Source organism: Oryza sativa, chromosome 7, assembly GCF_034140825.1.
Source record: "Oryza sativa Japonica Group chromosome 7, ASM3414082v1".
Lineage (NCBI taxonomy): Eukaryota > Viridiplantae > Streptophyta > Magnoliopsida > Poales > Poaceae > Oryza > Oryza sativa.
In genome coordinates this window covers 29,328,679-29,355,582 of record NC_089041.1, presented here as the reverse complement: position 1 = coordinate 29,355,582, position 26,904 = coordinate 29,328,679, and the positions used below count along the sequence as shown (strand labels likewise).

The 26,904-nt window shown below is 44.2% G+C and overlaps 3 protein-coding genes, 1 long non-coding RNA gene and 1 other non-coding gene across 6 annotated transcripts; 2 read left to right on the top strand and 3 right to left on the bottom strand.

The window, feature by feature from the left end:
- Positions 1-1,730: 1,730 nt before the first annotated feature.
- LOC112939602 (uncharacterized) lies at positions 1,731-9,534 on the bottom strand. The gene is made up of 2 exons (XR_003243361.2): positions 9,248-9,534; positions 1,731-2,399 (listed from the first exon to the last, which is right to left on the bottom strand). It is a non-coding gene; the product is annotated as an uncharacterized lncRNA (long non-coding RNA).
- On the top strand, positions 3,079-5,689 carry LOC4344331 (protein ETHYLENE-INSENSITIVE 3-like 2). The gene is made up of 2 exons (XM_015791088.3): positions 3,079-3,368; positions 3,680-5,689. Exon 2 carries the CDS (start codon positions 3,745-3,747, stop codon positions 5,524-5,526), a length of 1,782 nt encoding a protein of 593 aa, XP_015646574.1. The 5' UTR covers positions 3,079-3,368; positions 3,680-3,744; the 3' UTR covers positions 5,527-5,689.
- On the bottom strand, positions 8,730-8,926 carry LOC112939737 (U2 spliceosomal RNA). The gene has a single exon (XR_003243610.1). It is a non-coding gene; the product is annotated as a U2 spliceosomal RNA (small nuclear RNA).
- Positions 9,535-9,949: 415 nt separating the features above from the next.
- On the bottom strand, positions 9,950-11,794 carry LOC4344329 (probable lysophospholipase BODYGUARD 4). Its single transcript, XM_015791082.3, has 4 exons — positions 11,365-11,794; positions 10,935-11,278; positions 10,650-10,846; positions 9,950-10,552 (listed from the first exon to the last, which is right to left on the bottom strand). Exons 1-4 carry the CDS (start codon positions 11,792-11,794, stop codon positions 10,192-10,194), a joined length of 1,332 nt encoding a protein of 443 aa, XP_015646568.1. The 3' UTR covers positions 9,950-10,191.
- A 461-nt stretch (positions 11,795-12,255) lies between these two features.
- On the top strand, positions 12,256-25,071 carry LOC4344328 (nuclear pore complex protein NUP214). Of its 2 annotated transcripts, none has more exons than XM_015791081.3 (18): positions 12,256-12,681; positions 12,762-12,979; positions 13,259-13,427; positions 14,164-14,313; positions 14,943-15,067; positions 16,266-16,378; positions 16,839-16,981; positions 17,073-17,235; positions 17,369-17,544; positions 17,648-18,351; positions 18,752-18,904; positions 19,016-19,073; positions 20,023-20,156; positions 20,243-20,367; positions 21,015-21,333; positions 21,539-21,746; positions 21,844-23,808; positions 24,676-25,071. In XM_015791081.3, the coding sequence occupies exons 1-18, from the start codon at positions 12,471-12,473 to the stop codon at positions 24,789-24,791; spliced, it is 5,250 nt and encodes a 1,749-aa protein (XP_015646567.1). In that variant the 5' UTR covers positions 12,256-12,470; the 3' UTR covers positions 24,792-25,071. The 2 variants fall into 2 exon arrangements, with proteins under 2 accessions (XP_015646567.1, XP_066168171.1); XM_066312074.1 differs by having other exon boundaries at positions 19,016-19,091.
- The last annotated feature ends 1,833 nt before the right edge of the window (positions 25,072-26,904 follow it).

The following is a 26,904-nucleotide window of genomic DNA, read 5'->3' as shown; positions in this document are numbered from 1 at the left end:
AATTAAACAGCATTGTAGGCTTTTTTTTTTAACCACAAGACGTTGCGTTAGGTCTTCTTGTACTGTCGCCTGCGATCTTGACTGCAGGCACAATCTCGTCTCGACGACGACCGGCATCGTGACTCCGTGCGCCGCCGCTGGACTGCCGCCGGCGCCGTAGACGACGACCGTGCTCGCCTCGGAAGGCGGAGCCGGGTTTTGTTGGCGGTTGGGCCCACATGGCAGTGAGCGCGACGGGAGTCTGCGTAGGCGAAGACTGATTTGACTTTTCAGCGGAAGGAGATGACGGGCCGCTGGCGTTGACTGCTCCGCTTTATTCGGACTCCTTTTGGGGTTGGGTTCGGTGTTTTCTTCTCCGACCCCCAAATCTTTCCCCGTTTTAATCCGCGAAAAATTCCCCTAAAAATGTTAAGGATACGCGGGGTACGGCTTTCCAGTATCCAACTGAAATTCGAAGTCAAACGCGTTCAGAAGATGGAAACATAAAATGAGAAATTTTACAGTTGCCAATGCTTTTGCTTAAGTTACAGGTTTTGCATTGCTTATCAGGGGGTTCGGAGTTTTCTGAAGCTGCAGCTGATTTGGATATAGACTGTGCGGTAGTGTAGCATTTTTCAAGTAACAGAGATGTGCTCAAAATTCTTCAACGGAAGGAGGTAACCGGTCACTCGGTCAGCTTTATTCGGACTCATTAGGGGGTCGGAGTTCTCTTCCCTGACCAACCTTTCCCCATTTTTACCCACTAAATCACCACGAAAAAATCCCCCAAAAAATCAAGAGCGTGCGAAATATGGGTTTCCGGCATCCTACTGAAATTCGAAGTCAAACATGTTCAGAATATGGAGGAATAAAATGAGAATTTTCACAGTTGCCAATGCTTGCTTAAGCTGAAACTGATTTGGATATATAGATGATGTGGCAGTATAACATTTTCAAGTGCTTTGAGTAACAGAGATGTGCTCAAAAATTTTTTAGGCATTTTAAATTTCAGAATTTATGAAAGTGATATAAGACACAACGAACTCAAGATTCAAAAGTTCATAAACTTTGACAAAAAAAATTCTAAGCAAACTACGCATATGTTTCATGCTATATAAGTGATATAGAGTTAGATTTCTGAAGTCATTCAGAAAGACCATCGCCCAAAGTGATCTGAACATGGACAAATGATTGCACACAAGTCCAAGCAATGACTTGGAACTCCAATGTTCAGATCATTGCAGGTTTCTACAGCCCTGTTCAGTGAACTGAACACCATTGACGACGAGATTTGCTCCTGAGATCTTCCTGAGTATCTATCTAGATTCGAGATGATCCAAGGAGATCCTTGCCTGATGAGGAGGGAGCACATCCTTGTCATCGTCAATTATCTGCAACTCTTGTAAAACTTTGCTGCTGCGTGCGACATCCTACACATGCAACACCGCGAGCTATTCTGCTACCTGTTCGTTGTTCAGAGAACCTGTTCACTTTGGGTTTTGGAGAGATGGCATGTGCTTCACAAAGTTAAAGCAAGTCATCTTGTTTTCTTAGTACTAGTATGAATCATCTTGTTTTTGTGCCGAAATTTGGCAAGAAATTGTCACACCAAGTTTACTGACCTTCAGAAAAAAAAAAGTTAATAAATTCAGTCGGCGATCTTTCAAAAAATTCAGTCGGCATTTGCAAATGTAGTGATCCCTCCTATTGGAGACTTGAAGAAAGAAGCAAAATAAACTAACAGCGATAACGACCTGAAATAGAACTATCAAACTGGATTAAATAAGTTGGCAAACATTGCGTACAACGTGGTGTATCAGATCAAAGGATTGGGGAGGAGATGTCGATAACTGAATAAAACTCTCTAGAATACTTGGGCCAATCATTGCCACTGCTACCGGAAACATGGTCGACCCAGCAGCATTCGATATACTAGTACTACTCTCCACGCTTGCAAGTTGCTAATACAGTTGACTTGCTTTTGTTGTCAATCAAAGCATCAGGCATAAACATGGTGCAAAATCTCTCTCTCTCATTCACTGTCTTCTGAAATCTGATCCTGAGAATTCATTCTTTATGTTACAACTTGACCTCTCCAAAATTGAATGTGCATGAGGCGTGTTACTGTTAGTCTGTTACTGACTACAGCACAGCAACACAACATTTTTCAGAATGAATATACAACAGCATGAATTAAGAGCAGCGCAGATGAAAGAGGTGTCTTTCAACGATCCTTTAGTAAACGCGTGGATCGCTATCAAGGTGCTGGGTTTTAATTTGCAGATGAAGTTAGAGAGAGCAAGCTGGCCAAACCTGCCGACACCTACAGATAAACATGGAGAAATGGTAGGGAGAATGACACAAGTGAAGAAGAAGATGGGCATGATGGTCCAGCCAGCCTTTACATGGGGCCTGAAATCCTGAAATTAATCTCAGAGTTAGAGGAACCAACCAAAACAATAGCTGTGCGATAAGGCTAATGAGTAAATATGTGGTCTCCATCTCCATGGAGACGGAGGAGACCTAGCTACCTCTCCCCAACAGAATTTGCAGGCCTCTTGTAAACTGCTGCTGCTACTACATGTGGTGTGGGTGGTATGGTAGGGCCCTGATTGTGTTGGTCCTTTTGGCCATTAGCACAGAGTTCGCCACGTAGCAAATGAAGGTACCTTGTCTAATTATTGTGCTTTTAATTTCCAGCAGGAACTAGGAACCACCCCTAAAGCCGATGAACAGTGTGTTCCCTTTTGCAACAAAAAAGTTCAGAACTCCGCAATTGTTTTTCGGAGCTTTTTTTTAATTAAAAAAACTGTTTTTCAGAGCTTGAACCATGTTTTACAAGCATCATGCTGGTAAATTTGCTTGGTCACTGACGGAGTGTACGCAGCAGTATTGTGTATTGCAAGGCAAATTGTTTGTTTTTGAGCGAAAGAAGCCGCCTTGGTTTGGTAGTACAATTGTTCATCGGCGCACGAGGAGAGATACCACTCAACACGTGGTATTAAAAACCGTAGTACTGCATTTTCCTGGATTGAATTTGGGCAAAGGCGTTAGTCAAGAGGGCATTATAAATGGTAGTTGTCGCTGTTGTTTCCCAGCACCTCTCGCTCGGTTCGTCGTCGCCCGCCCCTACTTGCTTCTTTCCTCCTTTCTTCCTCCTCCTCCTACAGTGGACTCGTGGCTGGCAGCATCGTCTCCTCTCCTCTCCTCTCTTCTTATCCTTTTTAACTTCTCCTTATTGTTGTTGTCGTCCTTCTTCTTCTCCAGTCCACACACACAAAGGCACTCTCTCTTCTTCTCTTTCTACTAGCTGAGTGCCAAGCTTATGGAAAGAGTGGTAGAGTAATCAGAAGGAGATCAGATAAGGGCATAGAGAGAGTCAGAGAGAGGTATGTGTGTGTTCCATGCTCCTAGGATTCATTCAATAAAGATTCCATTTTGAGTTCCCTGATTTTGATGCGTGTCTGTATACGGCCCGATTATTATTTTATTTTTGTCTTCTTACTTGATGATGGCCTTTGATGATCCTTTGTTCATCATTTGGCACATGGGCGCATGTTCTAGCTTGTTTTCACTTCTGCTAAACCATTTCTCTTTGTTAATGAAATCATCATTTGAGTTACCAAAAGCTTATGATCATTGATCAGCAAAGTAATTACTATGGGGAAAAAAAACTAATTCGAGGTCGGCTTACGTGCAGGTGGATCTATAGATAGCTACTGCTCTGCTGCTGCTATTAAGTCAGTCTGTGCTACGATCGAGGAGATGATGGGAGCAGCGGTGACCATGGTGGATCGGCGCATGGCGTTCGCGGCGGAGGCCGACGTTGATAGCAAGGCCGCCTTTGGATTCTTCGGAGGCGAGTGCTTCGTCGGCGAGGGCGACCTGGTCAACCCGGCGCCGCCGCCGCCGCAGCAGCAGCAGGTGCACGAGGGCGGATTCGCCGCCGAGGACGAGAGCGACGGCGACGACGACGACGACGACGACGACGACGTGGACGACATCGAGGAGCTGGAGCGCCGCATGTGGCGCGACCGCGTCCGGCACAAGCGGCTCAAGGAGCTTCAGCAGAGCCGCGCCGGGAGGGAGAGCCGGGCGGGCGACGCCGGCGGCGGAGGCAGGCAGCAGCGGCAGTCGCAGGAGCAGGCGCGGCGGAAGAAGATGTCGCGGGCGCAGGACGGGATCCTCAAGTACATGCTCAAGATGATGGAGGTGTGCAACGCGCAGGGGTTCGTGTACGGCATCATCCCGGAGAAGGGGAAGCCGGTGAGCGGCGCCTCCGACAACCTCCGCTCATGGTGGAAGGAGAAGGTCCGCTTCGACCGCAATGGCCCGGCCGCCATCGCCAAGTACCAGGCCGACAACGCCGTGCCGGGGTGCGACGGCGACGCCGGCGGCGCCGCGCCGGCGGGGCCGCACTCCCTGCACGAGCTGCAGGACACCACGCTGGGATCGCTGCTCTCGGCGCTCATGCAGCACTGCGACCCGCCGCAGCGCCGCTTCCCGCTGGAGAAGGGCGTGCCGCCGCCGTGGTGGCCGGAGGGGAGCGAGGCGTGGTGGCCCGAGGCCGGCGTGCCCAAGGAGCTCGGCCCGCCGCCGTACAAGAAGCCGCACGACCTCAAGAAGGCGTGGAAGGTCGCCGTGCTCACCGCCGTCATCAAGCACATGTCCCCCGACGTCGACAAGGTCCGCCGCCTCGTGCGTCAGTCCAAGTGCCTCCAGGACAAGATGACCGCCAAGGAGATCGTCACCTGGCTCGCCGTCCTCAAGCAGGAGGAGGACCTCTATCTCAAGCTCCATCCCGGCGCCCTCCCCCCGCCGCTCTCCGCCGCGTCCTTCAACGCCAGCGTCTCCGGCGAGTACGACGTCGAAGGAGTCGACGGCGACGAGGCCGGGAACAACAACCTGCAGAAGGCGCAGAACGACGCGACCGCGTTCATGGACCTCACCACCACCATGGATGCTGCTCTGAGCAACAACAAGTTCCTGATCATGCCGCTGATGAAGGAAGAGGCCATCGACGTCGACTTCATCCAGAAGAGGAGCGAGCCGGAGCTGATGCTGAGCAGCGACAGCCATGCCCGCGTCTACACCTGCGGCAACGTGCAGTGCCCGCACAGCAACTACGCGCTCGGCTTCCTCGACCGCAACGAACGCAACGCCCATCAGTACGCCTGCAAGCACAACGCCGCCGCCGCCGCCGCCGAGAGCAAGCCGCCGCCGCCGCACATCTTCGAGCCACTCGGCAGCTTCGACTTCGACCTCCCCGTCGACGGCCAGAGATGCCTCGCCGGGCTGATGACCATGTACGACAACGACGTCGCCGCCGCCACGCAGATGCACCACCACCACCATCAGCAGCAGCAGGCTAATTTCTTCATCCGCGACGACGCGCCGTTCGGAGGCGACGTCGCCGCCACGGCGGCGGCGGCGCCGGAGTTCAGGTTCAGTTCAAATTTCAACGTGACAGGAGGGGGCGCCGTGGACTACGGCGGCGCCATGCAGCAACCGCCGGCGAAGTACGCCGGATCCAACTGGTTCTACTGAAACGAATTCGAATCGAATGGGAACCAAAAGAATCACCACCCCTAGTTCGATTCGATCAGTAGCTTGTAGCTGTAGGGGATTAGAGGAGCTCATAAGCCTGATTAATTTTCAGTGTGCTTGTAAGAATTATTGGTTAATAATTTTTCAGTGTAGATCCATGCTATGCAAGCTTGCAAAACACAGTTGGCTCTGCAAAACGGTTCACGCCATCAAACCTCTTTATGGAAATTTCCATGTTTGATTTTTTTTTTCTTTGTCGTGGTGCTGCTCGTGTACTCGATAGGACGATCTAGATGTACTACGTGAGCTACTTCTCGTGATCTTCTGATCGATCGATATGGACACGAAATGCAAATTAAGCCAAGACATGCATACGCACGGTTTCTCTCCATGAACAAGGTCAAATTTGCTCGTCCAGCAGCTCAAAGATCCTTTTTTAAAAATAAAAAAACATTTTTTTGCAATATTTTTTTATAATAAAAGGTGTCTTTCCCTTATCTAGAAAAGTGATGTTGCCCTTTCATGAGCACAAAGGCTCTTTCAACAGTCTTTCCTTGCGTTAAAATTAAAAAAAAAAAACAATCTTGTGCTTTACTCGATCTGCTGCAGCTTGGTGCCGGTGCTGGTGGCGATACATCCATCGATCCATCATCTTGTCCCTTTTTCTTTGATTCATTCGGTGACCCCTCACTCACATGCTCGTAATCCTCGATGAGCATATCATGGTCATGTAGGAGCTATGAACTGTTGAGTCATGATAAGGACTGTTTACCTGACGGACACGGCAATACAGCACATGGTGCACTCGGCTCAAGGTAACTGAGGTTCTTTTTTTTTTTTGGAAATGTAGCATAACTGATTTTAGTGGCTTAATTGTCTCGAAATGGGCTTAAAAATGTCTGAAGATTTTTAATCAGATGCTATGGTTGAAACAGGGGAGGGAACACTTATAACTGAATGAATTAAGATGCCTCTCCGATGAACATTCGAGCCAGTTGTGAGCTATGGATTTAGGAGTATAAGCTACCATGCTGATGCCACCAAATCTGGGCCCTGTCGGCTCCAAATCATTCTTGAGATCTACCTAATCTGACTCTTAAAAAATAGGTCCTTGCAATTTTTTTATGTACACGATTTGGTTTGTGATTAACATATGCCTTCAGCCGTTTACAGGATTAAAAAAATGGCTAGTGTGACTAGAGATAATTTAACATTCCCATGGTATGGTTCACCAATAATCCTCTACTTTTGGTCAATGTTTAATTATGAAATCGGTAGGAGGAAGAACAAAAGCGGAATAATCACTCATTAAAGTAGAACTAATATACAGCTGTTTTAAAACATATGGGGATGGCTGTTTATTTTATCTGAAACCCTTCCAGTCTTCAGATGAGACTCAAAGAAACTGACAGTAACCTCATAACTAAAAAGTATAGTCAATTGAAGAAACCAACCGAAAGGAATTCCTTAGCCGTTTTGCTGAATCTGAAGAAGAAGATATACTAGAAAAAAAATACTCCTACTATTTTCAGAGTGAAGAAATACTGGTGGCTAGTAGTAACTCCCGACCAAAAACCTCACACGTCGAATTCTGCAGGAATAAATAGGGGAGGACAAGTTGACAAACGCATGGAAAACTCGTGGCCAAAACAAAACAAAAGGCCTCAAGAAGGAACGTTCTCTCCACCTTCAGCTACACAAAAATAATGGAGGAGGCTGCTTTTGATAGCTAGCAGTATGTAGGACACGGCATCAACGCGAGGAGAGGAGAGGACAGTGAGCGAGTACGACGCACGCAGCTGCGCGCCAAGTGTGGCCAGCGAAGAAATTCAGACTCGACTTTCTCAGAGAGGGATCGAGAGCGGCTGCCTGCCGGTCGGCGGCTGACAGCAACATCGACGGCGACGGCGAGTCGGCGATCGATCGATCGACTGCAGTATGGAGATGGAGCCGCTGCAATAGTGAAATTCTCTGATCTGCCGCTCGTGGGTGGTCCCTTGGCTCGACAGGATTACACGTCTCGTGCCTGCGATTGGTGGGTGCTCTCAACACTGTGGATATAGATAGATCCCCCTGCATGTATATCATACAGTGGCTGGCGCAATATTTGCAGTACTGGGGAACATGGATGGAGATGGAGATCGTGGATATGATACAGGTGTTGGGGCCTCATTTGGTTCCTGCATGCGTTTGCACCCAATCCATCTCAACATCGGATTGGTACTACTACTGTTACTGCTACTGTACAAGTCTCGAAGTGCCAATTTTCAGATGTCTCGTGTCATCGTGTGTGTGTGTGCTCATTGCTTGCTCAACATTCAGAGAGAGTACCGAGTACGTACCAATCGTACATATCGCAAGACGGCCTCAAATTCTCTTTGTTGGTAGCAAAAGGAATGATAAACACTTCAAGTCTTGAACAGTTACCAGACTTAGATATGGTAATCATGAAATTGTATGCATGCAGTTTTGTACTCTACTAGTATCTAGCAACAGGAATGCTGATTGCTGAACTTATCTGTCTTCCCTTTCTTCTCTTTAGCAGAGGTTAAGTTCTGAACTTTTTAAAGGAAGTGATGGCCTAGTACTACATCATGGCATGGAAAGGCAAATCTAACAATCTGAAGTAAGTATTGAACCAGTTGTGCTTGCCTATGTTACGTCGTGTCCTTCAATCTTCGTGCTCTTTTTATCAGCAACGCTGAACTATCATGTGCCTTTCATGTTCTCTGTTGAGGGAAGCAACAGGCCGGATATTATACGTTCTGTAGTACGTATAAACGCTAGGAATCTGGGTGACTATGCTACAATAGTACTCGTTTGTTATTATCCTCTCTGAACAGTAACGGCGACAGGTTGGAGGATAACACTTGTCGGCCACCCAACTCATCCAAGCGATCTCTAGTATCACTGAACCTAGTTCATATTCAGGCTGTCAGATTATTCATACAGCCATCATATGTACAGTGATGAGAAATACAAATCGAATTCCTAAGGGATCATATTGATGCAGGAATTTACGAATTGAAGGAATTTGGGTCGATTCAAAATAGTTGCATTCCTGGGCTGAAACCAAGCCTGAATGAGCATGAAGAAATAATGAAGTAAAAATATTTAAAACTTCGATTGAGCTTTGGTAAAAATAAATTTAAAACTTAGATTAGATTTTGTAAACAAAATTAAAAATTTAAGTTGAGACTTGGTTGGGGTGCGCCAGGCCCAGGCTGCAGTGCAACGCCTGGGCGACACGCGAGGGCCCCAGTGGCAAGCCACTATGGTGGACCCTCCCCCATAAAAAATAAATTTAATATCGAAGTGGGCACATGGCCCACATATCAGATATTAAACTGATAAGAACAGATACTACACTTGATCTTAGCCAAAAGGCCGAGAAAGGTATGAGTTGGTACGAAGCTGAACCCCTCTTCTTATACCCTGGGTGCTCTCCCTATCCTCTCTGGTAGGCGATGTGGTACAAAACTAACGAGGACTGATTTCTTGGCATGGGCTACCAGCTAGGTCTGCAACGGCCCAGTATGCTAAATTTCTCGTGGTCATGGGCCTTGACATCCTGCCCCCGTAATGCGATCTGTAAGGGCCCATTATGCAATATTTCTCGTGGCCCAGTATATACGATATACGATGACGATCATCATCACATGATAAGTTGATAACATTGGGAGTTTGAGTATAGCTAGGATGGATTCAATTGCATGCTCACCAGGCACGATGCTGTAGCCTTTGTGCGCTTCCGCCGGCGCCTTGGTGTACTGCTCCTGGCCACCGGCGGGAGCGAGGAGTGCGTCGCCGGTGACGAGAAGAACGGCGGCGAGAGCGACGAGGAGAGCCCTTCCGGTGGTGCTCATGTTGTCGTTCGTCAGCTTGGTGTGCCTGCAGTAGCTAGCGTGCGTTTGAGCTTCCGATCGATCTGCAACCCCCCGGGTCGACGGGGCGTGCTGTATTTCTAGGCGCGTACGCGAAGCAGCAATCAGCTCGATCGATGAGAAAAGGAAAAGCTATGAAAGCGATCGGAGAATAAATGTAGCTGAACTATATGCACGACTTAATTTCTGTGCGCTTTGATCAATCGGGAAAGGAATCTATATCTCCCAGTTAACAGCCACATGGGGGTATGAACATTTGTCAGGCCAAACTTCATGTCGTCGATAGTATCAACTCCCTCAGTTTCATATTATAATTTGTTTTACTTTTTTTTCTAGTCAATTTTTATTAGGTTTGTCTAAATTTGTAGAAAGATATAGTAACTTCTTTTTAACACAAAACAAATATACTATCAAAAAAATATTAAATCATTTGGTATTGTTTCTATAAACTTGGTTAAACTTAAATAAAATTTGAATAGAAAAAAAATAAAACCGACTTATATTATGATTTATAATATGAAAACAAGAGTGAGTGCTTATATCTGAAACAGTCAAGTCCCCTTTGCAAATTCAAAGATTAATCTGCCAATCCACGAGCTAGAAAAGGATTTTCCAATATACGGACACTGTTCTGACGAAAGAAACGTGTCGATGGATTCACCCTAGTCTTTAATCTCTAAAAATTGTAGTACCAGTAATTTCAAAGTGTGGACTGAATTTCTCTATGCTACATCATGATTTCATATCAGACATTATTCTACACACCAACAATCAACATCCGTTAACCTGCCCACCCTGATGCAGATGCTGCTAGCTGCTTATTCTGATGAGACGCGGACCAGAATGCTCTGAGCTCCTCAGCAAATCCCCTCTCCCTGCCGAAAACCACCGTCTTGTGGTCGCAGCCTTCCATGAGTCGGAGCTCGGCGCCGGGAAGCTTGGCCTTGAGGTGGCGGCCGCACTCCGCCGGAACCACCTGATCGTCGCCGCCGTGGATCACCTGCACCGGGACGCCGGCCGCCTCGACGGCCTCCAGGTTCCTGTCCTGCAGCATGGCCCCACCGCAGATGACGTTGTGCATCGTGTGCCACGCCGAGTGGTGCGTGTGCTTCGTCAGATCACCCAGCAGAAAGTCCACATCCCTGCAGCATGCAACAACATTTTTTTTTGTTTAAAATCAATCTTAGTTAAAAGGAGCTTTGTTTTCTGAACTCTGAATTAATCCTAGTATGTGATTACCTCTTTCCTGTGATGAGCCTGAAGAGGCGCTCCCAGAGCAGGTGATTTTTGCAGACCAAGAAGCAGACAGTCCTCCCAATGTGCTCGTACCATGACATCACTGCGGATCCGAACTGCAATGGCGGCCACAGCTTCTTCTCCGCCAGTCTCTTCAGTGCCACTTGGCTCGCCTTCTCTTCGCATGCTCCGAAGTACGGCTACAACCAAAGCAACGGATCGATATTTCCTTAATTAAATTCAGAGCTCTCACTGATTCTTCTTCAGATATATATGTACTGTACTTACCGGTGCAATCAGTGTGATTGATCTGACTCGTTCTGGGTGCTTGGCAGCCAATGCGAGGGCGATGATGCAGCCCATGGAGTGGCTGACAAGATGGAAGGAGCTCAGGTTGAGTGGATCGATGAGGCTCCGCTCGATCATCTCGACGTGATCTTTCAGTCTGTACATGCAGTTTGCCGGCTTGGGAGACTTGCCGAAGCCGAGGAGATCGACCGCCAACATTCTGCAGTTGTTGAGGATGGATGATTCGCGGAACACTGTTGCCCAGAACGACGATGACGAGGTGAAGCCGTGGATGAAGATGGCGTCTTCTTCTCCACTCTGCTGCGTCGTTGTCACTGCTCCATCTGCAAAAGCTAAGCTCGCGAACGTTAATGTCGCCGACACGGCAAAGCGAAAGGATTGTAACAGAAATAACGGAAGCGGTTGAGACCGTTTGGCGGCGGCGGCGGTTGGTTGGCGACGAAGTGCAGCCGGCCGTCGTCGTGGCGCTGCCATGCGCGGCACGAATCGCAGCCGCAGTCCGACCACCTCGGGCTCCGCCCCTTGCGCCGCTCCGTCTCCGTCTCCGGCGAGCCGCCGCTCCTGCCTCTGACGAGCCCCATCAGCGCGTCTCGGAGAGCGCTCCGCCGGTGGTACAATGTGTCGGAGACCTCGTCGTCGTCGTCCAGCGCCGCCGCGCTGTGGCTCCCGTGGCAGTAGCAGCTGACCGGGCTGTCCTCGAAGACGGCGTCGAGGAAGCCGTACACGAAGCAGAGGAGCACGTCGACGACGTCCAGGAACGCGAAGACGGCCGCCGCGAAAGCTGAGGAGACGGCTCTCGGCCACGCGGAAGGCGAGACGATGACCGCGAACGCGAGCATGGCCGGCGACCCGCCGTAGTTAGGGTGGACGGAGGAGGGAGGTAGATGGGCGGATGGAAGACGATGGTGCGAGAGAGTAGTAAGGCTGGAAATGCGCGTGCGGATGGGAGCGTGTGTATGGCGTTGCTCCACGTCGCTAGGTGGAGACGAAAAGGAAGCAGCGACTGTTCGCGCGGTTCCGCCTGCCGTTCGTCGGTCGCGCGGTGCTTGCGTGAGTTTGCCGGCGATATCTTTGTGTTCGGTCGCCGTGTCACCGTCGCGACATCGCCGGAATTTTCTCGCCTCCGGTAGCTTTCCTTGAAATTCATGCGCCTTCTGTTCTTACTCACCGTCAAGGTCAAGCCCAATAAAAAGAAGTCCAAATTAATATATGTGACGGCCCAGTAGAAGGCCCAATTAAGCCCACGGGGCAACGACAAGAGCCCATGTATTCAGCGCCACCACCATCACCGCCGGCAAGCGAAGCGGCCGCCTCCGCCTCTCCCTCTCCCCTCCGCCGCGTGCGCCCGCCCGCCGGCCACGCTGCTGGGCTCTGCTTACACTCCACGCCAAGGCCTCCGCTACTAGCGCTCTCGCTTCACGAAACCCCATTTGCTATTGCTCCCTCGCCGCCGCGCCGTCTCCGTCCCGCTTCCCGCCCAAAACCCTAGGCTCCTCCGACCACCGGTGGGGGGCCATGGCGCCGCCGCGGGAGCTGGACCTCTCCGACGAGGTCGAGGGCGAGGAGGACGGCACCACCGACTTCGTCTTCCGCCTCGCCGGCGACCCCATCCCCCTCCTCCCTACCACCTCCTCGCCGCTCCCGCTCTTCGACCTCCAGTCGCCTCCCTCGCGCCCGCTCGCCGTCTCCAACCGCCGGGCCGCGGTCTTCCTTGCCCACCCCAACGGTAAGCCACGGAGAAGTCGCGACGGACCAGGGCATTCCCATCTCGATCTCACCGCTTCGGGTTTCCCCTCGTGTTTCCAGGGTTTATGGCTGCGACGACCAAGGCGTTGATCGAGGCCAGCAAGGAGGCGCGCGAGAAGGGCAAGTCGACCACCCGCTGCGCACGGGACTGCTGCGTCGCGGACATCCCTCTCCCCGGGGTCTCTCTCCTCGAACTCTCCCGTGATGAATCGGTGCTTGCTGCCTGCGCAGGCAGTGTGATCCACTTCTTCTCGGCTTCTTCCCTGCTCACAGACAAGGTTATCTCATCTCCTTCCCTCATGTCGATGATAAATTTCAACCACAGGGCCAGCACAACTTATTAGAACCGGAGAATTGTTTTTTTTAATATATATCCTACTGAGCTGCATTTTACATAACAATATCTGACAGAAATGTTTATGCGATAATGACCTATAGTCAGTGAATGTTTTCAGTATCCCATGTCTATTTGCACTTTGACCTCGTGGATCTCTTATACATCTAGTAATTTTGCTCATGTATCTTCTACTCATGCTATTCACAATTATGCTACATAGGATGTGGAACCACTGTCATCATGTACCTTGGAAGGATCCAGCACTGTGAAAGATTTCAAGTGGCTAAATCATGCTTCCAAAGCCTTTATTGTACTCTCGAAAGACGGGTTGCTGTCTCAAGGAAGTCTGGGGGAAGGTCTGAAGGACATAATGGAAAATGTTGATGCTGGTTTGTGGCTTCTTCTATTCCTAATAAATTTGAGGCACAATGTTATGCAATGACTAACTGTTACAAATTCCAGTGAAACTTTCTTGAAGCAGATGTGAGATATAGCATACACCAATATATTTCAAATATTCAATATTCACACCTTATAAAGTAAATTTTATTTGTTATTGGCTGTTGTGAAGTTCAATACTTGAAAACCTTATTTCGTCGTGTTACTGTTTTGGATAGGAGATCATGTTCTAGGATCCTTTTTGTAGTTTTGTTTTAGAAATGCATCTGTACAGTTGTTAAACATGCATTGGTTTGTAAATGGTATATATTTGGATCATAGATGGTAAGAACCATTAATTTATTGATGCTATAGCCTATATTATTGTGAATGAAAATTACAAGAACATCGTTCATTTGCAACATATATCTCTCTGTGGGTATTGCAAGTTCATTCGACAGATCTTTGTTTCTATGAGTCATCTTTTTTCTATAATGCTTAGTCTTTACAGAAGACAGCTAGACAAACTAGATTGATTTTTGTTGTGGGCTGTATAAAAAGGATGATGCCATATTGAGTACTTATCTTTGGCGCATTCCTGCCTTTAGTCATTAGCACACTCCTTGGCCATTATGTGCTAGCATAGCATATTTCTTGATCAATGATTCATTGTTGTAATTGAAGTTAACCATCACCACCATACTAGTTTCTGAACTGAATTCTCCCATCGTTTTGAAATGTATACAGTTGACTGCTGCAAGGAAGGGACTCACATTGTTCTTTCAAAAAAGAATACACTTAACATATTATCATCAGATTTTAAGGAAATATGTTGCATGCCCCTCTTGTTCCAGCTATGGTCTGATGATAGTGATTCAGATGATGCTAGCATCAAAGGTAAGCACCATTCAGTTTTTCTTTTGTGGCCTGTATCTCCATTCCCCAGTTACAGGATGAATTATTGAATTGCTCCAAGTTCTTCGCAGTTATTATTATTCACACATTTTTAAACGAAATGGTTTATGGTAGCACTATTAGAACAGATACAATCATCACCAGGCTTAATTTGGTAGCACTATTAGCACTATTACACACTAGGACATATTGATTGGCTCACTACGTCCTAGTGCGTAAAACTCGTAAAATTGTTTTCTATTCTGTGGTAAATGAAACAAGTAAGCTTGTTACTCAGGCCTAAACTTCATGAGCAGCACATGGTTTGTTACTCTTAGCGTCACAGTACACAGACATGCTAAACATACCCGTTTCTTATTTTCCAAAAATATGTGAGAAAAACACAACCCACAAATATGATCGCCACTTATAGAATAAAAATGACTAATGGGGTGAACATGGGTTTCAAGATTTGTTCCATGCTCTATGAAGTTTATGCTCTTTTCCTCAAGGTCATCTTATTCATTTTTTTATTATTCTATTGCCATCATTGCAGGCACACAGTCAAATGCATTGGACTGTGTTAAGTAGGTGATCATTTTGATTTGTTATTAATGTTTTCTTTTTATCAGTGGATTCGATTGGGTGGGTGCGCGATGACAGTATTGTTGTTGGTTCTGTAAGATTGAATGAAGAAGGCAATGAAGAGGGTTATCTTGTCCAAGTAATAAGAAGCGGCGGAAATACATTTTTTGAGGTTAGTCTGTCGTTTAGTTCCAGTTGCTTCTGCTGTGTAGATTATATATCATGAAATTTATTTTTTATTTTTTTAGAAAACGATGTTTCCTTTTTATCATATGCTTGTATGAAACAAGCTACCTTAAATAATCAAGGATTTAGTTTTACGCATATTTTCATATTGCTGTGATGGCAATATTTGTATATATTTCAGCAAATGGAAATTATGTCTTCAAAGAAGAGAGGAGCGGTTTGAGAGGAACAACTCATCACCATTTTCTGAATGTTGTAGCCTTCATCTCCATCATTCTGTCATAACCACGTGCATCTGCATACTTGTGTGCTCATATATGTATGAGTTGTGCTAATATATTGAAATGCTACATAATCCTTGGCATTAATTCAGTGGATGAATCCTTTGATCCATACCGTGTCTACTGGCCAAAATTTAAGAGGCTTTTGAGCTGTTATGAATTGGCTGTATATTGATACTTTCTATGATTTGAACTTGGTACTCCCTTCATCCAATGTTACAACTACCTTTGGCATTTGACATTTGTCCCAAAATACTACTACTTCTCCGCCTAGTCGCCTACTTCCCCACCTCAACCAATCACAACCATCCCAATTTTAATTTCTTCACCTACTCCCTCATCTCAACCAATCACAACCATTTCTCTCTTCAACCTTAATCCCCTCAAGAAATGGCAAAAGTAGTTGTATTATGGCACAGAGGTAGTAGTTTTTATTATGAAACTAGCCTTCTGAAGGAACAACCAGAAGTTTACAGAATTCCTAAGAACAAAAGTCATTTTGTTAACTTCTTGTCATATACATATATGTTTTCCAAACTGCAGTACCAGAACACTAATACTTGGGCTTACAGCAGATTTGTTATGATATGGATGTTATGATGTTGCATGTATACTAAAATATTTGGTTCTGATTATCAATAAGAACATGTGCATGATTAATATATATGTGATAATTTTTTTGTTTTTCGGACGACAAGATTTCCTAATTCTCATCCATGAATTGGCGAGGTTGAAAACTATAATAGAACTCAAGCAATAAGTTATAAAGCTATAAAGCTTGTGACCTCTTAAAAGTATTGACTGATCGAGGTGCCCTCTTAATGAGACAGCAATCCAGTTACCCGCTTAAGTTCTAGCATTAAGGTTCTGATTGATTAAAGTGCTTTTTCAACGTCCTTACAGAATTCAAGCAAGTCAGTTGTTTTCACCTATGTGGATTTTTTCCGAGGCATCATGGATGATGTTTTACCATCTGGAGTTGGACCTAATCTGCTGCTGGGCTATTTGCATCGCTGGTATGCAGACCTGAGTTATCTACTGTATTGTGTTGATAGATAAATATGGCATATTTTGTGGGGATATATTCTATCATGCTGCAATTTACACAGTATTTTTTTTGTTATACTTCTAAGAGTCCAACAGAAATGTTCATGTTGTGAGCAAGTAAATACTTGATCAAAGTATTTATTTAGCTAAACATTTCTGTTCTTTTGTCACCTCCTGAGAGTTTAATAGGTGGATTTCATGTTATTTTGTCCATAGCATGAAGTAAAATAGTATATGTGCTGAAATTTTAAGCTATACGGACTAAACTTGCACAATGCAACTTTTCTAATTGGCTATGTTATTTCTGACCTTAGATTGGGGCATTAGTATCTTCTTAGTTCTGCCAATTAGCATCAATGTGGTAATATTGCATTTATTTTTACTTATATTTTTTTCCAACATTTGTTAGCTGTGATTGTAATTTGACAGGGATCTAATGGTGACTTCCAACAAAAAGAGCATTGATGAACACATTTCTCTCTTGAAGTGGTCATCTGCAACTGATGACAAAAAAACTGTAGTATATCTTGAGATGTTGGAGGATAAATATAGTCCTAGGATTGACCTACAAGGTAAGACATAATTCAGCCGCAACTAGAGCAGACTGTTTCTCTGTGAATAAAGTCTAAACTTGGGTTTCTCTACTCTAATCTACCATTTCAGAGAATGGTGATGACAATGTCATATTGGGGTTTGGTGTCGAGAATGTGTCATTATTTCAGAAGATCACAGTAACAGTTGGTCCTGAACAAAAGGAGGTTGCTCCTCAACATATTCTACTTTATCTGACTGGTGAAGGGAAACTGAATATATATTATCTTGCCAGGTAGTCAACCTCTGTTTGCCAGTGCCAAATCACAAACAAAAATATGGTCTGTTTATTACTTGCTATAGCGTCTGTGTACTAACCTTTGTTTGGGAAAGAAAAACTAATGTGTTGCCACTGGTCTCTTACCTAGGATTTCTGATCCTTCTGAATTACCTCAAACAAAGCTATCTGCTATTGAAGATAGCGATGTGATGAAAGAAATTTCACCTGTAACTGTATCTGGAAAAGAGTTTACTCCAAGTGCTACCAGCTCATTGGACAAGAGTATTCGCCCAGATGGGGCTGAGCTTTCTAGTGTACAACCAGGTAAAAGGACTGTTATGCGGCAGTTACTTTATCTTTGAGGGGTTGTTTGTTAGGTTTCCAAGTTCTTTGGAGACTTAATAATTCTTCCTTTTGTATCTTGCAGATAGAGACCTGCATGGATCAACAGATATGAAAAACAGTTCTCCAGTTTCAAAAGCCAAGGAAATAGTGGCTTCCTCACCTGCACCTGCCTCTTTCTTAGCACCAGCAAGCAACTTGAAACCTGGAATATCTTTCAGCTTTTCTACTGCTAATAGCGTCAGTTTGAGTCCAGCTGGAAGCAACACATCTAGTGAATTAGGTTCTTCCTGGCAACAAAGCAGCAGTAGCAATTTCGTAAATAACCAACTTGGTAAAGGAAGCATACCTTCCACTCAGCCGGTGGGAGCATTTGGAGGATCTCAGAACTCAAAGAAAGATGGTAACCTTAGCTTTAATAAATCATCAGTGTTCACTTCTGATGGATCTACCCTGGTTAAGCCTGGAGAAAGGAATGAACCTGGTTTTGGAAGTCACCCGCTGCAAAGCAGCTACACTACCGATAAGAAAGTTCCTAGTTCAGTTGGCTTAAGTTCCAAGTCATCACCATCAATTTCTCCAATAAAACCTTCCTCAGCTGGACCTTCATCCACTGGCTTTCGCACAGGAAATCTTGAGGCATTTCCTACCTCCCGTGGATCACCTCTACCACAGGAAAGCATTGACAAACCACATGACAGAACACATGCAGTAGTGGACCATTCTAAAAATTTCAAGTTAGGCGCAATGTTCGATACTGAACAGGACCTGTCTAAAAAATTTTACAGTGTAAGATCAACAAAAACATTTGATTATAATGTTTTTTTACTACCAATGCCTCAGTTTGGTCTGTTTTTTATGATTCAGCATGTAATTAATTTTCCTGAATATTGTCTTCGGAAATGATGTTTTGAACCTTTTCAGTTCAATTTGCCATATTAAATCTCCTTAGGATAGGGTATAAATATAGATAATTATGTTCTTCTGCACTCATGCTCGGTTCCTGTTTTATTTCATCTCTCTACTCTTTCAATTGTTTTCATGCTAATATCTTATTCACCTCAACTGTTGTGCAATACTGTATGAAACATGTCCTTAAACAGAGTGAATATTTTAAATATTGGAATTTGGGTCTACCTTTTGTTATCTTTATTTCAACTAGTAAATTTCTTACCCTTTTGTTAAACAGATTAATGATATGACCAAGGAGTTAGATACACTCCTATCATACATAGAGAAGGATGGTGGTTTCAGAGATGCTTGCATAACCTTCCAGGAACGGCCTCTTTCTATGTTTGAGGGTGATTTGCAAAATTTTCTGGAACTGTTGCAGATCTTCAAGGTATTATACTAATTTTCACCACACATTTTTTTTTGGTCTCCTTTACCTTTCTTATCTTCCAGTTCTGCCTTTAACCTGCTAAAGAAATTCCTTCTTATTTTTGATCTCCAGAACAAGATAGCAGAACAGTGTTCAAGAGTTGAAGACCTGCGGAATAAGATGTTTCAAGGCACGTCTACTACTCGTGGTTATTTCTTTTTGCCAATAGACACACTACATCTAGTACTTCAATATATGCCTGAAAGAAATATAGGTTATATGTATCTTCATAGTGCTTACAGATAATTAGCTAAGTTTTATCCACACCTGGTTTGGTGCCGTTGTTTTGGTAGTTGATATTGTTGGTCATCCAATACCAACATTCTCTCTTTGCGTTTGGGAAAAAAAATGAAAATTGATATATCGATCATCTCTGATATTTCCATCAATTGATGACTGTCATTACTTTGGTTACTTCATACTTCCTCTGTCCCAGAATAAGTTAATCAAGTGCTGGATGTAACACATCCTAGTACTAGATTAACTTATTCTGGGACAGAGGGAGTAGTTCCTAATACATGCCTACTGCACATTTATATATATTGAAAAAAAAATAAAAACAATTCGTCAGGCCAGGGTTAGGTTTGAAGAACTGGTTTGCTCTGCTGCTATTTTAACATTTTGTCAACATTGCAATTGTGGAGAGTGGGGATGGCATTTTATGTTTGTATTTATTTCAAATTTGTTGTTTTGGCAATGCTTTTGTGCATTCCATATATAAGGATTGAGGAAACCCAGAAAGCGGAATGCTGATTGCTTGCCCTTAACTTGAGTGTATGCTAGACCTGGTCTGTTTTTAGTTCCTCGACTTTGTGGGTTTGAAAAAGCCTTCCAAGTGAATGATATGGTTGTGACATGACAAAGGAGTTTTACCCATCATGACTTGAGCTTGGATTTGTCGGTTTCTCCTTTTCTACTGATGTCAATGTTTTATATCTCAATTGGAAATTAAAGGGTTTAAAGTGTTCCTGGCCTTCTAGGCAAGAAGTGGACGCCACACTTAGCCTGCATCTGCTATCTGGGTAAATTAAATTTTGGTTAGCACACTAAATAAGAAACTTATTTCTGTTTCTCTACAGTCTCTGCTAGGCAAGCTTACATGAAAGGAATCGTCGACCAATCTTCAGATACCCAATACTGGGATATATGGAACCGTCAGAAATTGAGTCCAGAATTCGAAGCGAAGAGGCAGAATATTCTCAAGGCTAACCAGGTACAATCTGACCCTTTATGTTCTTTTTTTTAAGGAAAATAACATCAACAGCCTAATTTGTAATTCGTGGTTCTTTTGTCATACAGAATTTGACAAACCAGCTGGTAGAGCTGGAGAGGCATTTCAATAATCTGGAGATGAACAAATTTGGAGAAACAGGAAGAGTTGCTTCTAGTCGCAGAGCTATTTATTCTAGTAAGGCACGATCCAGGTACTCAATACTACACCTCACGAGCAATTCCTGTGTGTTTAGTCATATCATTAAATGGATGGTGTACCAAACTTGATCAATATCCAATTATTTTTCTGAATTTTCAAAGTAACCAATTGCTTTGCTAGCTTGCTATGTGATCAGGGTGAGCAGAAACTATCTTGGTACAGATGCATGTAGTAGCTTGTACATATGCTGTTAGCTTGTTCATACCTCTTTGATTTTGTTCTCACACATTAACATATCTCTAAAGTCGCTTTTACGACTTTTACCACATCATAATGACAAAATTATAAACTGTTCTTTACTCTTTCTTAGTACTCCCTCCGTTCCAAAATAACTTCATCTTTACGACTTTACCTAATTCATTTGTCCCACAAATGCTTCAACTTTAGAGCAATCATTGCATTGGAGTTTGAGGAAGTTGGGGATAAATGCATTGGAGTTTGAAAAAGTGATGGGTATCCTAGTCTTTTGGCTTTTGTATTGGTATGTGTGAGATAGGCAAAGATGAAGTTATTTTGGGATGGTGATGGTAATAAGAAACTGTTTATTCTGAAAAGAATACTTTAATCTTTTTTTTTGTTTTCAAATATAAATCGATGTATGTGAGTTTCTTATCTGATTTTTATCTTCTTATTGTGCAGTCAGACACAAATATCCAGTGTTTACAATGCGCTTAATTCACAATTAGCAGCAGCTGAACAACTGTCAGACTGCCTCTCAAAACAAATATCTGCACTAAATATAAGTTCTCCTTCTACAAAGCGAGGGTCAGTGGCCAAAGAGTTGTTTGAATCGATTGGTCTAGATCACACGATGGATGCAGCCAAATTTTCAGGTGGTACTCCTTCCAAGTCAGTTAAGAGATATCCATCAACGAGAGAACACATAACTAGCATATCAGGGCCTTCCAAGACTGCTGAGCCTGAGACTGCAAGGAGGAGGAGAGAGTCACTGGATAGGGTAAATTTTTTAACCCAGACCCAAACTTTGCATATATATGCATTATGCACATGATTGAGGGAAGAAATGTGGATCTTTCTGTTCCATTTTATCACTTCTTTCTGCACTTCTTTTCTTTTGGCACATTCTCATCGTATTTTCTTGTTGCTCTATGTATGGTGAATTGGCTGCAAATCTAACCACAAAATACTTGTCAATTTCTTAGAGCCTGGCTAGTTTGGAGCCTCAGAAAACTACTGTTAAAAGAATAGCGCAACAACAGCGCCTCAAGATCAGCAGTGACCTGCCATTCAGGTCAAATAAGAAAATATTTGATTCTCAGATGGCAGCTATGTCCCAGGAGAAGTCCAGCAGTAGCCCCACTTCCTCCATAGTAGAATCATATGCAAACAAGCTGCATTATCCAAGTGAAGGTAAGCTATTTAACAATTCTTCAGTAGAAATTTCATTATTTTAAGAAAGTTTGATTATAGAGTTGGGTACAACTTTCTTATTGAATCATTTTTACAGTGCTGCACGAGAAAACAAAGCCGTCAGGACCCCAGCACAACACACTGTTCAAATGGGTAAAGGAATCGGCTGGACCATCTCAAGGCCCTCAGCATAAGTATCCTGAATTACCAGGGCAGCTGAAAAGTTCTGACCAGACACCAAAGTTGGGCTCATCTTCACCGTTGTCATTCAGTTATTCACATAAGGATGTCTGGGATAATATCAGCTCATCCAATGTTCCATCCTCTGGAACAACTCATACCATGCCAAAGTCAAGTACTTTGACATTTAAAACCACTGTCATTCCAAAAACTAATACCAGTACACTCCCAGATTTGTCGCCTTTGATGACGGGCTCAAAATTCTCTCTGAGTCCATTGACCGTGAAAACTTTATCTGGGGATTCTGGAGGTGCGTCATCCATTATTACAAAGAACAAACAAGGTGGACAGGCAATGCCATATTTGGGAACCACAAAAGGACTGGATGTTTCTCCACAGAATATGGGTGGTGCATTTAGAGATCTTAACAAACCGTCTTTGTCTCCTGAACCTCCCAAGTCTGCTCTGTTACAAGGGAAGACTGTGCAACTTGGTAAGATTACTGAAACAGTGCAGAGCCCAGTGAAAGCTAAACCTGAGGTGGCATTCCAACCTCCTGCATTTCCACCAACACCTGTTGCACAATCTTCTCCATGCTCTATTAAGCCAACTGTTCCCTCTTCAGCTACATCATCCTCGTCAACTATGCAAGAATCAGCTGCAAAAACATCAGATGTTTTGTCTCCAACAGGTCCTTCCATTCTTCCATCAAAGGAATCAATGACAAAACCTTCATCACCATTACCTGATGGTACCATATCTAGTTCCCTACTATCTATTCCAATGCCTGTTAAGGAGTCATCAACTGGCTTGAATAAAATTGTATCTAAGCCTGAAGTGGTTACATCAGAGGTAACTGGAACAACCGTTTCTGCAAGTACTAGCTCAAGCGTACCAATCACTGAAGGCAAACCTTCATCGATTCCAGCAACCAGTGGAAGCTTACCTTCAATTCCTGTCTCTGCACCTAAAGTGGTGCCAGTGTCTGCAGAATCTGTTGTTGTCACTTCCACCGGAAAAGATGTAGGACCGAGCAATCCCTCATCAGATGAAGATGATATGGAAGAGGAAGTTCCTTCTGCAAGTTCGGATCTCAACTTGGGAGCCCTTGGTGGGTTTGGTCTTGGGTCTGTGCCTTCTTCAAGTCCCCCAAAATCCAATCCCTTTGGGAACTCATTTACTACCTCTGACAATAAGAGTTCAGGTTCGTCATTTACCCTGACAACCAGTCCAGGACAGCTTTTCCGTCCGGCGTCACTGAGTATTCCCTCATCTCAGCCAGCACAGTCATCTCAATCAACTAGCTCAAGTACATTTTCTAGTGCATTCTCAAGTGGGCTTAGTGGATTCGGACAGTCTGCACAGATTGGATCAGCGCAGCAGTCAGGGTTTGGGCAGCCTTCACAAATTGGAGCTGGGCAGCAGGCAGGATTTGGTCAGCCAGCACAAATTCAGTCAGGATTTGGCCAACCAGCACAAGTTGGAGTTGCGCAACAGTCAGGATTTGGGCAGCCTGCACAAATTGGGACAGCACAGCAGTCAGGATTTGGGCAGCCTGCACAATTTGGTGCTCAGCAAGCACTTGGATCTGTCCTGGGTTCTTTTGGACAATCACGCCAATTGGGAAGTTTCGGTGCTGGGGGATTTGGTGGATTCGCTAGTGCCTCTGCTTCCGGGGGCTTTTCTAGCAATTCTGGATTTGCTGGTGGTGCAACAGGCGGTGGCTTTTCTGCAGCTGCTGCTCCTGCTGGCGGAGGATTTGCTGCTGCTGCTACTGGTGGAGGGTTTGCTGCTCTTGCCTCCAAAGGTGGGGGTTTTGCGGCTGCGGCTTCATCTGGTGGCGGCTTTGGAGGTGCAGCCCAGGGAAGTGGCTTCAGCAGTGGTGAGCTCTCTGGATTTTTGCTGTTTTCGTCTTTGAGATCATGATGATGTAGCCTACATCAACATGTTCATGGTTAGATGTGTCCACATCTTTGTGTTTGAGACATGTCCTAGAATAGTAGTTAATTATCGAACCGGTGATTATCAACTTGATCTTGTTGATTGATATATATTGTGACAATGTTGTGAAATTTAGAAAGCCTGCCACTCCCCAACTATTCTTTAAACTTGAACTGCTAGCATATAACCAAATGTGGAACTAAATTTCCATATTAGGAACATGAGCAGTCTGTTTTTGACTTTGGTAAGGCTGCTCTATTAGGTCTATTTTACATAAATGCGTTACTTTTATTTTCCTTGTGAATAATAGTGTTTGGTATTTGCTCTAGCAGTAGCGTGCTAATTTAAGTTCATTCACAGCTAGTTTTCAATCGGTAAGTCATAAGCTGTTCTGCATACCATGATTTACTTAGCTCTATAGCATATAATGGATTTATCCATTATTGATCGAGTAATCATTGATCATTTTGCCTAACCATCTTTTCCAATCTATTTCATAACTTAAATATAGTGTTGTCATTTGTAACTTCTAAGTTCTCGTATGGTTTTGGCAAATGATATATGCCTAACCATTCTTTACTGGCAAAAAGGATTAAAAATCAAGGTATTCCTTTTAATTGAAAATAATGTATTTGGTACAAGCAGTTTGACCGTCTGGACAAATGTGACTTAATAGTAAATTCTATCCAATTTGCTCCACAGCTACTAAAGCTTTAATGCACATATCTCACACTTATTTTTTTGCTTAGAATCTGTTAACTCCATCTCCATTTTTCTGAGAATTAACTCCATTTGGTTGAATTGGAAGGTGGATTTGGAGCTTTTGGTGGTAATCAAGGGTCTGGCTTCTCGGCATTTGCTGGGAGTGGCTCTGCTGGATCTGGAGGACCCCCAGCGAATCTTTTGACACAGATGAGAAAATAACAGAGTTGTTTCCAGGTATCCTAGTTCTTCATTCCTTTCGGCTGCAGTGGCCCTTATGCATGCACCAAAAATTGTTCTTCGTGCATTAGCTGTAGCTATTGTGGAACTCCCAGCACCTGGTAAGTTCAACCTCGATATTTGTACATCGAACACAGTGGCTAATATGGAACTGACTGACGAACATTTTTGGACCCCCTATTTCTTTCAACAAGAGATAGATGAGCAGTGCGCATGCATGATCAGAATTCTAAGTTAATACAAATATTCTATCATCCTGGTACCGGTATGCTAAGTTGGTATTTGGCTAACGCCTAGTTAATTCATGTTGTGATGTTTGGTTTAGTGTACTTTAATTTCAACAAGTAAATGGGCATGCGAGCATCAAGAGTTACATGCATGAAACTGTCAACAGAGGTTACCAGCCGGACAGATGGGCAAAGAGAGAACAAAAGCATATGATACCAAACATTTAACAAGTAACAACCGAATGTATTCATGTATTCTTTTCCCAAATATATAACAGCATAAAACGGAGTTAGAGAAAGCTAAGGCCATTAGGGCTGAAGGAGTTTATTCCATATTCTACGGTACCGTGTTATAGTTCTTTTTTTCTTTCACGAACCGATGCTGTTGGAACATAAACATGGTTTTAGTTTCTCTGTATGATCATTGATCGGTTACCTTTGTTGACAACTCACGATCGACCAAAGCTGGAGAATCAGGCAGCTATCAGCTGGAACAGAACATATTCAACTTCGATATATAGCTAAGGAAATACAGGTATAGATACCATATCACAGGAGCACTTTGCTTATCTTAGTACAAGTGATATCCGTACCTGGGTTAGCCACCAAGATTCCCTTACCAACTTAGATGAAATTGTATCGAACCACGTAACAGCAACAGGCACAAATCCGAATAAAAGTGCAATGCAAGGGACTTTTGAAAGAACAACGAAAATACTGATGTGCTCTGCCTTCGTATGCCCATACTCTGTCAATCTTTTTCAACCAGACCTGCAGCATCTGAATACTTGATCTCTGGTGAATACTTGATCTCTGGTTTATCACTCTCGTGGCACATATTGCGTTATTAACTTTGTATCCTACCTGGAGTAGTTTGATACTCTGAAACAACACAACTGTACTTGGCCAAACATTAACATAACAGGCTGGATGAATTATTCCTACTTATTACGCGAGTGAAACAGCACGGCCGTACTAGTATATAAAAAGGACTAATAAAGGTAAATTTTGTGAGGAATATTTACAGCCCTTGCAATTAACAAGTTGTCTTCCTGAGCAACACCAACTTGACAAGGTTAATTGGGGTGTAGAAAGAAAGGTCACGGGGGATAAAACTCTAGTCCACTACGCCGCAAGCTTATCGTCTAGATTCCTCTCATTTTCACATGGCAGGAGTCTATAAACTTCAAAAGGATTACAGATGCTGATGCAATCATGAAACGCACATGACGTAGCACTGTGGGAGCATGCAAGTATGATCATCTCCCTTTGAGATCTGACAAGAAGCTCTAGCGTTCATTAAAAATTTTGGTATGGCTTGCTGAATGTGTACCTGACAGTTGGTACCAGTTCCTCTAACTTTAAAGTCACAGTGACTTTATCATTGACATGTGGGTCTAGGTTTCGTTAGATCCATATGTCGGTCACAAAGTTGTGTGGGATCCTAACCCGGATTTAAACCTGAATGGACAAGGATGGGAGTGCTGTTGATACTTCTAGAGGCGGTTTTTTTGAGGCAGGAATAAAGGGAAAGCAGCAAAGAGTGCTTAAAAACGTTGGAACTAAACCTTCATTTTAAGCTCACTTTTGGGTGCCATATGAAGAACAGCAACGAAGTTACGGCAATGGCTTAAAAGGTTACACAGACACAGCCCTATTTAGATTGCCTTAACCCTACCAGCAGCTTGCTTTGGCTTGCAGGTAGCTGAACAGGTGCCAAACTTACCAAAGGAGACAAAAGGGAATTCTATGCTTATTCCATTATTCCATTCCATGCCTTTGTGCAACCCCAAGAAGGCATCAAAGGGGTTATAGAATGGGCAACTTCACTTTCACTCTATGCAGGCAACTTTGCACAATTCTTCTTC